This window comes from Callorhinchus milii, unplaced genomic scaffold, assembly GCF_018977255.1.
Source record: "Callorhinchus milii isolate IMCB2004 unplaced genomic scaffold, IMCB_Cmil_1.0 Scaffold9, whole genome shotgun sequence".
Taxonomy (NCBI): Eukaryota; Metazoa; Chordata; class Chondrichthyes; order Chimaeriformes; family Callorhinchidae; genus Callorhinchus; species Callorhinchus milii.
The window spans coordinates 15845451-15860599 of record NW_024704750.1 but is presented as its reverse complement, the minus strand read 5'-3'; the positions used below and the strand labels follow the sequence as shown (position 1 = coordinate 15860599).

The window sequence follows — 15149 nt, the reverse complement described above, 5'->3', positions numbered from 1 at the left end:
ACTCTATTGTCCAGACAACATTGCGCCAACATGAACTGTTCACTCCCACACTGTCCTAATCTTCCAATTGTTCTGAGTGTCACCGCAGGTTTTGCGCTGTGCACTGAAACCTTAGAAACTGAGATTAGATTGACTGATTTCACTTCATGCAGGAATTTGACAGCCACCAGAGTGAAGATTTCAATCCATTAATCTGGAGTGGGTTCACTGGGATTCCCTATTTGAAACAAATAACTAAAGTATCTCTATTTTAGCTCCCTATGTGCTATACTAGTCTAGTCATACTCGATATTGACTTATATTCCCCTTTTTTGTTAAGAATCATAAAGTATAAAAAGTGTAGATTGATTAAGCAGAAACAAGTAAAATAAGAATTTAAAATAACTGAAAGGGAATTGAAAACAAGGTGAAAAGGGATGAAAAATTGGAATGAATGTTTTCACATTTTTAGCAACTTCGCATTTTAAATGCTTATCTTAGTAGGTTAGGAGTATTATGATAATAAACCCAATCCTAACATTTTAGTTGCTTTATTGTTATAATATCATAGTGCTATTAACATGGGTTAATTAATGGGTGAGCTGGAGACTTACAAAACCTGTTCTGTGGGATGAGATCTGCAAGTGGGTCTAAGGGTTAGACCAATAAAAAGAAACAAATTTAGTAATATTGTATTCCATAAACTGTTATGCCTCTTATAAGTTGTTAATGGTTGTGATAGATGGAAACCAATACTGCGGAATGTGCCCAGATATGTTGTCTTTCAATAAAAAACACAATGCTGCAGTGGCGAGGGAAGATGTTGCATTTAAAATGTTAGGAAAGAGCAGTACTTGCATGCCGGTTGAGTAATTTCACTTGCGCAAGATAAAAATGTTTTAGCTCCTGCTTTAAATGGGCTTTAAGTTCCTTAATAGGTATTTATGCAACAGTTTTTGTTGATACTGGCTTGCGTTCAATAGTCTTCACTTCCAGGAAGCCATAAGGGTGAGCACAGAGTATAGATTGCAAAGAATAGGAGTGGTTTTAATTTTATTTTGCCATCTAATGGCTCCTGACTTTGTGACTTCTTATTGTTTTTGTTAAAGTGTTTATTATTTTGCCATTTTGGATCTTTTGCCACACAAGTTCAGATTCTCTTTTCTTTTTAATGAAAATCTAGAGCAAAATGACGTAATTGTTTAAATGCCTTTTTAAAAAATAATAAATTCAAGTGCATTTATATAATCAGGGGCTTGTCAGGCACTGATCTTTCGTCACTGTGCTATAATTTGCTCATGTTATGCAACTGACAGCTTTTGGTTTATTTTTCTCAAAAGGGCAGTATGATCTAACACACTGAATCATAATCTCTGAATGATCTGTACACGTCAGAAATTTGGTTCCCCAAACATTAACTGGAAAATCACTCAATCTCTTGATAATTGGAAAAACAGAGTGAATGTCCATAGAGGTAGGATTGCTTCCTTACTGAGTTTGTCAAACAGGCAATGTAATCAGAGTCTATTCATTATTTAGTCTTTGGTAATGCTGTACTTAGGTGGAAGTAGATGAAAATCTGCCATCCAGCACAAAAGTGTATCAATACATTTTTTTAAAAAAAATTGTGATACAAAATTGTGGGAATTTTAAAAGTTATTTGAAGAACTAAACTTCACAAGATTAATTTGGATGAAGAAGGCCCTTTTGACCTTATCTTCCAGAATACCCACCTTACCGTGTTCCCATCATAGCATCCACGAATGAATCCAATGTCCTGGGCTCAACCACCCTTCCTGGAACCCTATTCCAGTCATTAATTACCCTCTGGGCAAAGAAATACTTCCTTGTGCTTACCTTAAAATTGCACTTTGGAATTCTATATTGTCTTGTTCTACCATCTTACTGCATCAAAAGTGTTGTTCTGGATTTACTTTTCAAACCCGTTTAACATTTTAAATAGCTCTATAGAGACAATTCCATTCAAGACTTGTATGTAGATAAGATTGCAATGTCTTGCACGACTTGAGGTTGTTGCTTGCAGCTTTTCAGCACTTGTATTATAAATGAACCTGTGCTATACAGAAGCTTGTTATAACATGATCCAGCTATCATGATTAAAGTAAGCAACCAGTGAATAGAATGTAAAAACTGGATAGTTAGTTGGATTGATATTATTATTAAATTATCCCCTTCCCCCACCTCAAACAATACTGTACACACATAAACATATCCATTATGCATGTTCCATTGATACAGTGGGTACAATGATATTCACGTTCCAGGTTGTTGCGCATGAACTGTCTTTGAGGTACCTTGAGGCTGTTACCGCTGGGATCCTGCCTCACTTACAGTAAGTACTCTGTTGAGTGGAATCCACATTGCTGGTGGCAATATCAAAACAGCTGTTTCCAATATTCAAGCTGTGACTCGAATTTGCTGCTGTGGATCTTCCTCAATCTCTGGGGAAGGCCCATACATGCCAGCAATATAAGAAATGCATGTGGGCCTTGTATGGGCTGACTGACAGCAAGATAAAGACCCACCTTAGTTGCTGGTAAGCGTCCCTGGAGATAAAAATCCCTCTACATATATATTTTATTACAGGCTACCGTCGGCAGCAGGATAAATTAAGAACCAAATTGTGTACAAGTTTCTGAAAATGCGCAGTATTATAATTGCATTATGGAACATTAAACATTTGTAACTGGAGGCTTTCATTACCAGCAGTTCTGTGAGTGTGTAATGGAAATTCTGTAGCTTCTCCAAACGAAATGATCATGTGATAGGACTGGTAGCAAATGACTCCACATTGCAGTAGATGAGTCCTTGTCATGAGATCTATAACCGGGCAGGCACTAAAGAAGTCACAAGACACAGGCAGAATTATATAAACTTTGGTACCTCCCAGCATTTTTATTGATAGCCTTCAGTGCTATGAATTTAACATTTCAGTGTTAAAACGTTATTTGATCAAACAAACGTTCCTTTGAATCTTTTTTTTAGAAATAAATTAAGTGACTTTTTATACTTTGTTTTCATCCCTTTTATGAAAGAGAACTGACTCATGTTGGGCTACAGTTCTATTGGCACCAACCAGCCTCTTGGATCTTGCTATGGAGGCCATTCTAAATGGGAAGTTAGATATCTAGGCCAGTTGTCCACTCCTGCTTGAAATCGTACTAACCATATTCTCATTTAAGGGCATAATATGTATTCCAAGAAACTTTACATCCTCTTTATCAAACACGTCAGTTCTTTTTGGAAAATTGGGTTTGCCCTGTACTTCTAATTGCGTGCGTGAACTTTTTACTGCAGCAGTTAAAAACATGTCTCAACATCCCATTATATTTAATGCGGTTCACCGTGGTGCCGTGAAAAGAAGCACGTTGGAGACTCTCACTGCATGTTCATTAATACCGTATGAAATGTTTGAGGTTATATTTCAACAAAAAGTGGTTTCCTTTCAGCTGGCCAGTTCCTTTTGAAAATGGCTAGGCTGGTATGCTTTTATGTTTGCAATGATGATTAACTGAGCCAAGGAGAAAGGAATGAAAAAGGATTCAAAACATAAAGTTAACAACACTTTTCGTTACCAAAAGTTTACAGGATTTGCTTTGTGAGCTTTCTATATTAGGTTAATGCAACACAGTTGCTGCTGGAACCTGTAAAGGTTGTTTGGATTAATTGCTACCTACAGCACAAGTAGCATTTAGAAAAATTTGAGACTGCATTTCGTTACATTTCGCAGAAATTGGATAAATTGTGCTGACGTTAATGTTTCAGATAGTGTCCATTGGGCTACATTGTTTAGCTCATGGGAACGCTTGGTGAACAGTTTCCCCAGAACTGCCCTTGTTCGAAAAACAAGCAGCTGTTTCCCATTCATTCAGGCACTCAAAAATATTACATTAATATTTCTTTAGGAATCACACTGCCAGCAGTGTGCGAAAGGCAGGAAAGCTAAAGTAACCAATTTACCCCCCACCCCCACAAAGCCATACTTGTTGGCATTATGTATATAACTCCATTATAATACCTTAGGTTAGAAGGCTGGTGGGAATTGATATATGGAAAGTGTGTTGCAATTGTTTCATTATCAAAGACATGCAGGAATGTGGTTTGACCACAAAGATTTGGTTGTTTTTTGGCAAAAAAGTGGAGTTTTTTTTAAAAAATGTGTATTTTTACAATTTTGCTATTGTGGGCAGAGAAGCTTTAAATATTTCAAAAGGAAGAATGGGAGCCAGGCTTGAGGTAGGATGGTTATTGTTCTTCCGGGGAGACAGTAAAATTGTGTCTGAAATGGTTGTACTTAATGGTGCTTTCTTTCATCTAAATCTGCTTTCGAAAGAAACATCTGAAATAAGAAACCTGACTATTGGACCCAAGGATAAGAGGGGGAAGGAAGTAAGTAAGTACTCCAGGAGTGCTTTTTAGAACGCAAATGTTGTGATTCATTGACTGCTACTTGAAACAGAGTGGTTATGGCATTCTCTTTGCCCAGGATTATAGCTGCACTCAACCAAGGTAACTTAAAAACAATTTATTAGCAGAGAGGCTTATGTCCCCCTTTCTACTACAGACTACTTTGCTTTTAAGAACTTTGAAACGTGACAACGTTTTTAACTTGAGCAGTTCATTGGTCATTCACTTCATGGCTGTATTGGGATGTTGCCGTTCAACACAGTCACTGTGCATTATATAATAAATCCTGTGAAACGTACTCCCGATGTGATAGGACTGCATTGAATGCAAGGATTATTATTATTTTTCATTGAAACCATTGTTATACTGGAGCCAATCACTAAAAGTGTAGTGTTGCGTAAAAGGGTCATTGCTTCTATGGTGAATAAGATAATTGCTGACTGAAAGTGAAACTAAGAGGGGTTGCTGTGAACCATGTGACTTATCACTTTATAAAGGCTAATCTATTGGAACCTGTAGTGTATGATTTTTCTTTCAACAAGTACCTTGATCGTTCAAGGAGTATCCATAAATATATTCCATCACGTAGGTTGAAGTGAAGAATAGAAGTCCAGTGCTATTATGTTTGTTCAAAGAATTTATGAAAATTTATGAAAACATTTTGGGGTCAGCTGGACAGAAACCTGCCAACATGCTTGAAGTATTCAAATCATTTTGAGAGGTTTACATATATGGAAATTTCCCTGTCTCTGGAATGGAGTGTGCACTCCCTGGAGGAAAGTGCTCTGCTCACCTAATTTTGCAGAGTATTAGACACAGATTACAGGAGACAAGGCTTGGGAGTCAAGAATGTCTGTTAAGATACTCCTGGTGTTCAACCAGCTAAAATTGCATAGTTTCCCATGGAAGCACTGCCATCTTGCAAACATTTGGCTACTTGTCCAAAAGACCAACGGGAGCTGAGTGGGAGGAATCCCTACTCCCAGTAATTCGTCTGCCCCTTCAAGTCTTACTGGACTTTGTGAATGGTGGATTGGGGAAACCAGTGCATTGGAGAAATCAAGGCACAAGGCTGGCTGATCTGTCATCAACAGTGCCTTGGACTACTATGGACCCATGTGGCTCAGGAACTCGACTACCGAATCTCCACAAAGGATGCACTTGGTGCCAATATTCTATTGGCTGGTCCTTTACCTTGGAGCCAAGTGACAATTTGTCATAACGTTAATGTTCTGACATTGTATGCATTAACTCTGCTAAAGTACAAGTTGTCATTTTCTTAACCAGGAAGGATAGATCCTTCTTTTTCCTTCTCACTTCATCGGCCACTTCGATCTGATGCATTCTTAATCATAGCAGTTTGAGGCTGGAGGAGGGTTTTTACCTTTCAACAGGGAAAGAGTTGCAAGCCTTCTTGGATTAATCACAGATGCCTGGAAGGAGTATGTGGTGAACAGCCTCGAAGACCAGAAGAGAGTGAAATGGATGGGGGAGGATGGATCTTAGAGTAAATATGTTCAAAATTTCAGAGGTTTAGTTCACCCTGACCTATTTCGAAAGCCAGATATTTTCAAAGCACAATTATGACTGAATCTTACCTCAATAAGCGTGCTGCAGTTTCCTCAGTTATGTTTAAAGGCAGACCCATGGTGATTTAAGTGCTTAAGTTCAATCTATGTAGTTTTATAAAGCTTCAAGGAAATCCACTGGATACCTCTGAGTACTTTATACTATTTATAGTGGAGTCCTGTAGCTTAGTGGTTAGAGCACTCTCCACGCAAGCGAAAAGACCCATGTTCGGTTCCCGGCCAGGGCGAAACATTGGGAAAGTTTCCTTACTCCACACACCTCTATTTACCCAGCAGTCAGTTAGTTAGTCGATTGGTTGATCGCTTCTCCGGGTGTAATAATCCCTTAACAAAAAAATAGTAATTTGGTCACTCAGTCGACACTGTTTGTGTGACACTGTTGTGCGCAACTGACTGCTGCATTTCGCCAATAAAATATGCAGACAATTCACTTTAGAGTATATTCTGTAAAGACGAGATAAGACGCTATATCAAATGCAAGGATTATTATTATTTTATTGTGCTTGTATTTCTTATCAGTTTCCTTTTTTTTACGATTCCCTTTAAGACCCTTGCTGTCATATGTCTAACGCCCACATTGCAACATCTTGTATTCATTTATGATATCTCATTCCAAGGGTTACATGTGTTCTCTGTCTGAGCTTGATAACTTTACCTATTTTCTCTTTCCTCATGACTATTACTTCTCGACATTCAAGCTGTCCTCCCACTACTGAGAGGGGGACAGCCCAGAAATGCCTTAACGGCTACTATCACTAATGTTGCATAGAATAAATGCTTCAGTGATCCTTAACTGGCCATTATTCTCTCGTGTGGTCATCTGGACCCTTCATCCTGTGCAGCTAAGTAACCGACTCAATACTGACTAGGAATTAGGCAAATATTGGACAAACACATTTTATGTGGCATGAGTAATCAGAGTTGCAGAGGTGAAAGTACAGTGTGGACATGAGAGTCAAGGCAAAAGCTGTTTAAATCACAAAAGCCCAGCAAATAACAAGCAGCTCCAACAGGGCATGTAATGGCGAAAGGCAAGCATTAGTCAACTTGCCTGGATGGAGTGCAGGGGCTGGTCTGATGTATCTCGCGAAGGAAAATTAAAGAAAAGACTGCAAAGTTTCTCACTGAATGGTAAATATACATGTACACATACATGTGAAGTAAATTTACCAGTTTTGTGTGAGTGTATGTAAGGTGTTTTCTACTAAAATTAGTGTGTGTGGCTAAAATGGTGTCACTGTATTCACACCTGTGGCTTGTTAGCAATTTCTATTGGCAATACTGCTCCAGAAGATTCTTGATATATCTCCCTTCCTTTAGTCCTTATTTTAATGCTTTACATCAGGTACCTCACAGGTTATGAACTGTACAAATACACTTTCGCATGTTTGACATCTTGTTGCAGTTGCGTTTTGGAAAGCACTTTTATGTTAAACTGCACAGCATCCAGCTTTTTTTATGTGTTTTGTGTTCCCTGGAGAGCTTTGTGAGCAGCTGATAAACTGTAGTTGTGTACACTTACTCTCAGCAGAGTATTTTACTGATTCAGTATAAAATTGATCTGTGAGGTTAAATTCATTATTTCTGTAAGCTACTGACTGATGTGAGAATTTTCATCTCATTAAAATGCTCATGTTGCTCACAATGCACAGTTTCCATGACTGTAGTCCACCTCTGATTTGCTGGTCCATTACATTCAAGGCTAGCTAGCTGAGGCTTTTGAAATAGGAAATCATCTAAATAGATATTCCTCTCCTGACCCAAATGGGTAAGAATTGCATGGAATCTACAGAATCAAGCCAAGCCATTCGGCCCAACTAGTCCATGCTAGGGTTCGCACTCCATATGAGCTTCCATCCATCCATAAAAAAAAGTGGCAAATTTTTGGGGGGACCAGAGACCACTTCCGTTATTTTCTTTCTATGACAAATATTTGTTTTAAATATAAATTGTAATCTAGTCAATATATAATATGTGAATACCAAAGTCCTGAATTATATTTTATTAAACATTTTAATTGTGTTGCCAAAGTTCAAACACACAAACATTAAGCTAACGGATGTTATCTTATGATGTTTGTTACTTTAAAGCAGTGTTGTTGTTGCACGCTTACAATAGGATTTCCTGCAATTGCACTTCTCTACAAACGTATCAATAAGTTCTCTGCCAAACAACGCATGATAATACTGAAACTCCTTTATCTTGCATTCTTGCCTCATAAGCACGTTCCTAATACATGTTTATGCAACATCACTGTTCATCTTGGTGTGCATGCAACTCTACAACTGGGATCGACGATGGCTATACTGAAATCGCTTTCCATTGCACAGAATGCTAGGCCGAAGTGCCTGAAATTATATTTAATTTTTTTAAATATTAAGCTGATTGACTTCGGAGCAAAGGGTTTGCACATGGGCAAACATTCTAATGAAGTGCAACAACTGGAGAGATCCCAATATATATGCGTTTCTGTGCAGTGATTATCCTCAAGTTTACAGGAAGTTCTATAATTGACTGCCCTCAAGTGTTAACAGCCAAGGCGATTCAAAAAAAGGGACCTTTGTGGCCTTAACCCTTACATGATCTGTTATGATCCAGGCTTATCAAAGAGCCTCACTGTGCACTGCAGGCAGACCTGATTGCTTAAGTTGCAATTTCGGTATCAAAATTGTGTCAGGGGTCATAAATTTTGCCATCCCACTTTACATAAAATTATGCTCTCTTTAACTAACGTGAATCAACTTCCATCCCCAGATAAAGTATTAGTGGAGTTTAGATTTCATTTCCACAAACTTGCTGAGACAGACTCCATAAATTCTTTTAAAAGGTGATTAAGTAGATCCTTGAAAAGGGAGGACATTGAAGGGTAAGGGCAGCCAGCACGAACGTGGGCTAGATTAGTTGTAGTGTGGTGAAAAATACATTGGCACAGGTTTGATGAGCCAAATGGCCTGGTTCTTGTGTTGCAGCAATCTATGATTATGGTTCTGGGGTGAAAAATACACCCCTTTTAATCTCTGCATTCACTGAAAGTAGCGAGCAACAGAAAGTCTTAGAATCAGAACCCATGTTGTGTTTCAAAACCTTGATAATATCTATCTTGGATCTATATTGGAGATGCACTTAGTTTTTTGGACTCTGTGAAAGGAAAATGGGAAGATTGGGATGAATCTTAAGTTGGTTGTTACATCTCTTTTCATTCTGTGAAAACTTATCAGAAACAATGAAAACAAAATCTGCTCTATTTTCATGTGCAAAATGTACTCAGCTCCTTGTTTTCTAAGGTTTTGAAATATTCTAGTTCTGATACTATCGTTTCAAAATGAGCAAGAATGGAAATGGAAAATACCGTATCATAGTTGTCATCTGAAAGGGAAGAATAAGTTAATGTGAGGAAATGGGAAGTGGTGCTGATTTAATAACGTGTTAATATAATTTAGTGGGGGTGGGAACGCAACATTTTGCTTGCATTGCTCCTGAAAGCAATCATCCATTTTTAGTAAAACGCGAAGTGTTGAAACCTTGCTATGAAAATAAAAACTGCTGGCAAAGCATTGCTGGCATAACAGTACCTGACAGAGCAAAAATTGGATTCTGTTTCTGTTAGGATCTGTCATTAAAATTGAGGTTGATGAAGAGTTATACCAAAGCATTAACTTAGTGTATGAATTCCTATAAGACAACAATCTCCATCCTGGGTTTATATTGGACTCTGTTCTGATAATTGTGCCAGTCCTCTCTTACAAAAGTTTGTGGAATCCTGTAGCTTTGTGGTTAGATCACTTGCCTCGCAACCTGGGTTGGATTCCCGGCGAAGGCAAAATGTTGGGCAAGTTTCCTTACTTGCATGCCTCTGTTTACCTAGCAGTAAGTAGGAACCTGGTTGTTAGTCGTTTAGCGGATCGCTTTTCTGGGGGTAATAATCACTTATTTTTTAAAAAAATAATAATACTTTGGTCACTCACTGCATGACTGTTTGTGGGGCACTGCTGCGTGCAATTGGCTGACATGTTTCGCCCACAAAGTATACAGTGTGGGCTTTACGGGTTCCTTTACAGTATATCCTATGAAACGCTTTGAGACGTCTGGAAGACGTGATAGGGCACTATAACAAATGCAAGGATCATTATTAATTTAAATAATTTAGAATGTTGATCTCTGGATTGTGATTATGATGGCATAAGCATTGTTAATTTATTGCTTTGAAAACTAAAGTTTGGATGCATTTGATGAAATGTATACGACAAATTTAATTTTGCTATTTTCTAAAATGCAGCCACTAACATTGACAATTAGCTCTGCTGATATTCAGTAACCTTTGTTACTTAATGACCTGAGCCAACATCCTGACTTTCTATAAATTTCAGACAGAGTGAGATGGCAAAGTCTCCACTTCCAACAGTGCTGACATAGCCCCTGGCTGGGAAACTAATTCCATATCTGCTTCACTGTTGTAACGGGGTCAGCTGCTGCTGACAAGTTTCCTTCAGCTGTCTGCTGACATGCTTTTATATCAGAACTGCTTCAATCAGAAGTAACTCTGTAACATACTGGGCTGGTTACAACATGGAACCCATCCCATTTGCTCAGATTCCATCACATCAGAACATACACACAAACAACTATGCATGAGCATAGTTTCTTTCGGGTTACTGTACATCCCTTGGCTTTGGAGGAAAATCTGTAACAGGCCAATGATGCAGAACTTGCAATAATGGCTTGTATAGGTGGACTGGGTGCTCGGTACACCTGTGACCAGTGAAGTGAAGCTGGCCAGTCCACGTTGTAAGCCAGAATTGCACAGAACACCTGGGTCTAAGTGATAGTTAGCTGCCGCCACGTTACACTCTTGGAGGCCCTTCAAAACATTGTGTAGCTGTAGGCTTTTTTGGGTGTCTCTCGTGCTAGTGCCTCCCCTGAGGGATGCTTCACATAGCTGCTGAAGTCAGTGTTCTCCTCGCAGGAGGTGCTTTTACAGGTTTCAGATCCTGGCTGCCATTCTGCATAAAATTCCAATTAAAATTTGCATTTAATCTATTGTTTATCATTTGAAGAATCTTTATTTTCTAAATAAATTCAGACAAGCAATGATCAGCCTTCTGGGTTATGTTTTTTTGCAAATCTCACCCAATTAATAACAATTAATAATACGGCTTGTCAGCAGTGCATTAGTCAACACTGGACAATCCTGTGCAGCCCCCCCCCCATATTATTCATTTTCTGCAACTTGTAGTTTAGAGACTGGCAAACATCCAACTAAATACTGCTAAGATGCACGTCCATAAATATGGAGAGTAAAAAAAGGGCTCGAGACATTGGTAATCGTAATTTGGTGTAAGGTGCCACAAGGTACGAGGATTCTGATCAAGAATCATGTCAGAAGGTACTGAGCAAAGTATTCCCCCAGGTAAGTACAGGTTAGAAGTGACAATATCTTTACTAAAGGACAATGAAAATGACAACTGTCAGATAAACCAAGGTAGGAAAAACAGTGCCCAGTTTCAGGATTGTGAATCGGAACTTCAGAACAAGCCCCAGGAAGTGTTTCTTTATACAGAAAAGAATTAACAGCTGAAGCGAGTTATAAGGAAGATTACCTAAGGCTAGGACACTGGACTCATTTAAGAAACAGCTGAATCTGTAGTAGAAGGACGTTCGGGTAGTTATTTTGGAAAGGTGAGATCAAATTAGGTCGAAGGGCCTTCTTCACCTGAACATCTTTTGTGATTTTTTTAAATACACTTCTACATCTTCTGCTACAGTACTGCAATTGTCCTGGTGGACATACCCCCAGATAAATTGATCATTCGCGTCATGGCTGTTTGTAGAAGATTGCTAGGTGCAAGATTTGCTGCTGTGCTCATTGACAAATGTACAGTCACCTCACACAACAATACTTACCTGTGAAGCATTTAGGGACATTTTTACCTTCTTGGCGTTATATTCTTGGCAAGGTTGGATGTTATTATAATTCCATGTCTCGTGGAAAGCCTCTTGCAGTATTAAATTGGGTTTTTCTTTACACGTTGTATGATCTTGACCGTAGTCTGAAACTGGGTGTCTTGCCATCTAAAATAAAGATAATGCAACAGGTGGCCTTCTATTAACTAGAGAATCCATACTCCTGTTATCGATGTTGAAGCTTTCTCTTCCATTCGAGTGACATTTTCGGTTCAATAAAGATCCTATAAAATGAAAATGTAAAATGCAAATTGGATTATCTTTGAACATATCACAAGATTGTTCATGTGAAGTACATCAATACTGGGGGTTATTAGTGCTACCCTATCATGTTTGTTCTCCAGATACCGTGTTGTGATTGAGCAGCAGTAATAATTGGTACATCTGTAACTTGTGCAACAGTGCAATTAATTGTAGTACAAGGTGTCGCAGTATGTACAATTGATACAGTGGTAACATAGTTGTTGGAGCGTGTACTCTCCATGGAGGAAGCTCAGACTTGCCAGTTCACACTTGCAAAACAAGACTTTCTATCCTGCAAGCAACCACCTGGTTCAGATTTGTACGATTCCGAAAAACATAAGAAAGCATGGAAGAAGAGATTGCTCATCTTATGACTAACTCTGTCATGGGCTCAACATAATGCGTTTCATCTCCTGAGGGAAATTTCTATTGACTCTCTGATCTTCAAATGGTATGCACCACAGTTCGATCTTTCAAACCTGTACCATTCAACTCATGTCTACTGTTCCTCTGCAAAAATATTCTCTCTCTTTCTCTCCCCACCTCCACCCCTCTGACTTTGAGCTTTGTTTGGTTCTGAAGTTCCGCAGTCGTATTCAATGAATAGCAACTACCCGCTAAAGCTTTAGCCCTGTCTTCTGAAATAGACCTTGATGAGTGGATTCCCAAGTGAACCATCAACTTTCTCAGCTTGTGTGTTCAAGTAATGGCTCCCATATCGAAGCTTTCTTTCAGGAATGCGCTGCACTTTAGATCATGATGTCTGTTTCTATTGTTTTATTAGGAAAGGAAAATCTATTTGAGAAGTTCTTTTATATTCTGATCATTGTTTTCAAAAGCATGTACTTGATGCTTCATATATTATATATAATATATATATTGTTGTGCGCAATTGGCTGTCACGTTTTGCCCACAAAATATACAGTCAATTCACTTCACAGTATATTCTGTGACACGCTTTGAGACGTCTCGAAGACGTGATAAGGTGCTATATCAAATGAAAGGATTATTAAGAATTATATATATTATATAGTCCTTGCATCACAACTGTTTCCTTTGCATCACTATAAAAGATTCTGTTCCCTGTACTTTTTTAATCGAGACGAGCAGACAACTAGCACTGAGGCCTCCGGTATAGCTGCACAGTTTCGCCAATCTCCCTGTACAACAGGAGTGATCATATTTTTCTCTCCCAATGGAGAAGAGTTTGAGCTCTGCTAAGCATCTTTCCTGATAGAGGAGCTGAACTCCCAGTGTTGGAAAATGTGTGCAGTGTAGTTATAAATTTATCCTAAATTATAATATGCCAGGTGACCAAGTCTATATCAAGTCTACACCAAGTTAGCCATTTTTTCAGTCTTCTCTTATAAGACTGCCATTGATATATTGGCCACAGCTGACCGTGTTATAAAGGAGTTGCCCTGTATCTTAAGGAAAATCATTTTGTTGGACTTTGTTGTGTTGAAAAAGGAATAACATAGATACGTACACCAGTTGCAAGTCCTAGAGGAATAGGCTCATGTTCCATTCTGCACTATCCTACAGGCGGTCAGCTGTAAGGGGCAACATAGTATCTCCTACACCTTGTCCAGGAACCAGACTGTGGTAGTGGAGTACACACATGACAAGGACACAGACATGTTTCAGGTAAGACCTCTCCAGTCTTTTTGCGATGGTGGTTTTTAAACAGTTCTAAGGTCTGGGTTCTTAAACGTTCAGGACTTGCATAACATGTTTTTCTGAATATTGCCAAATTGGAGAGAATTCTCCAAACTGTAGCGAGATTCTGTTAGCTCAGGTTTTCATTTGGGCTTAAGTTAACTGTGAATTCTGCCCCGGTTTATTTTTTATTGACTCCTAACACATTCCATTCCAGGAGTAAATAACAGCACACCACTTCTGATTAGGTTTGCAAATGAGCTTAGCAGCTCCTTTCCAAAGAAATTACATTACAATCGATATTGTAAGCTCTGCTAGTGGCTCTGCGGAGAAATGTTTATGTGGTATGGTAATGATTCATATAGACTGGATTGGGTCCAGGTTCAATCTTTGGTCTATGATGAGGTTATCTCGGCAGGGAGAGCACAATGCACAATATCCCTGTGCTGGGTTGGAAACGACTGCAAATATTCTTTTCTTTCTATTCTTGCTTATAATTTGTAGTGAATAGTGCCAGGAGTAGGAGGATCTGGGTTTGACAATGGTTCTCCTCGCCCCCTCCCCCCTCCCACACTTGATCAGTTTGGGAACACTCATTATCCAGGCTCAGACATGAAGAGAGGGCTCTAGGCTGACATCCTTGAACGTATGATCTGAGGAATCGTATTCTCAAACTGAATCCCTCCCTTCACTGGAGGAGCAGATGGAGACTATTCAAAAGGAAACATAGGTTTGAGGTGTAACTTGACATTGAGCTGCTTATACTTCATACACTTAATGATTTTATACAACAATTATTTTACTGCTTGATGAAAAGTCGATGCGTTTCAATCCAATTTGAGATTTGCGGAGTTTGAAGCATTAAATAACGATGTTTAATTGTTAATTTGATCAATGTCCATAACTAAGCCAATTGCACTTGCTGTAGTTTTAAACCACTGAACTGTAGAGCTTACAGTGGTAGAAATTTTAGAAACAAAAATTGATCTCACATACATATAATTTGTTATGCACAGGCTTTCTGGAATATGATTTGTTGCTAATACATGAAAAGTTTTGTGTGGGGGTTTATTCACAGGAAATGCAAGCATTCAAACATCTGTTTTCATGTTCGCTTTTGTCCACAATGCCCTTTCCCTGCCGGATTTGCTTGCTGGGTTTTACACACTACTGTTACTGAAACTCCTTGATCTGTATGCATGGAGTGTGCTAAACCTGGAGTCAATTTTCCATATAGCTACCGGCAAGAATGGACAAATTTTGCTCTTGACTTCTACTTGAGCTCTGAAA

General features: G+C 38.7%; 1 protein-coding gene across 1 annotated transcript in view; it reads left to right on the top strand.

Annotated features, from left to right (window-relative positions):
- The window catches only part of LOC103178501 (E3 ubiquitin-protein ligase pellino homolog 2), a 45631-nt gene that overhangs the window by 21069 nt on the left and 9413 nt on the right, over positions 1–15149 (top strand). The window contains exon 3 of the mRNA XM_007893290.1: positions 13746–13847. Within this exon, the coding sequence (XP_007891481.1) occupies positions 13746–13847 (102 nt within the window). The remainder of the gene's footprint in view (positions 1–13745; positions 13848–15149) is intronic.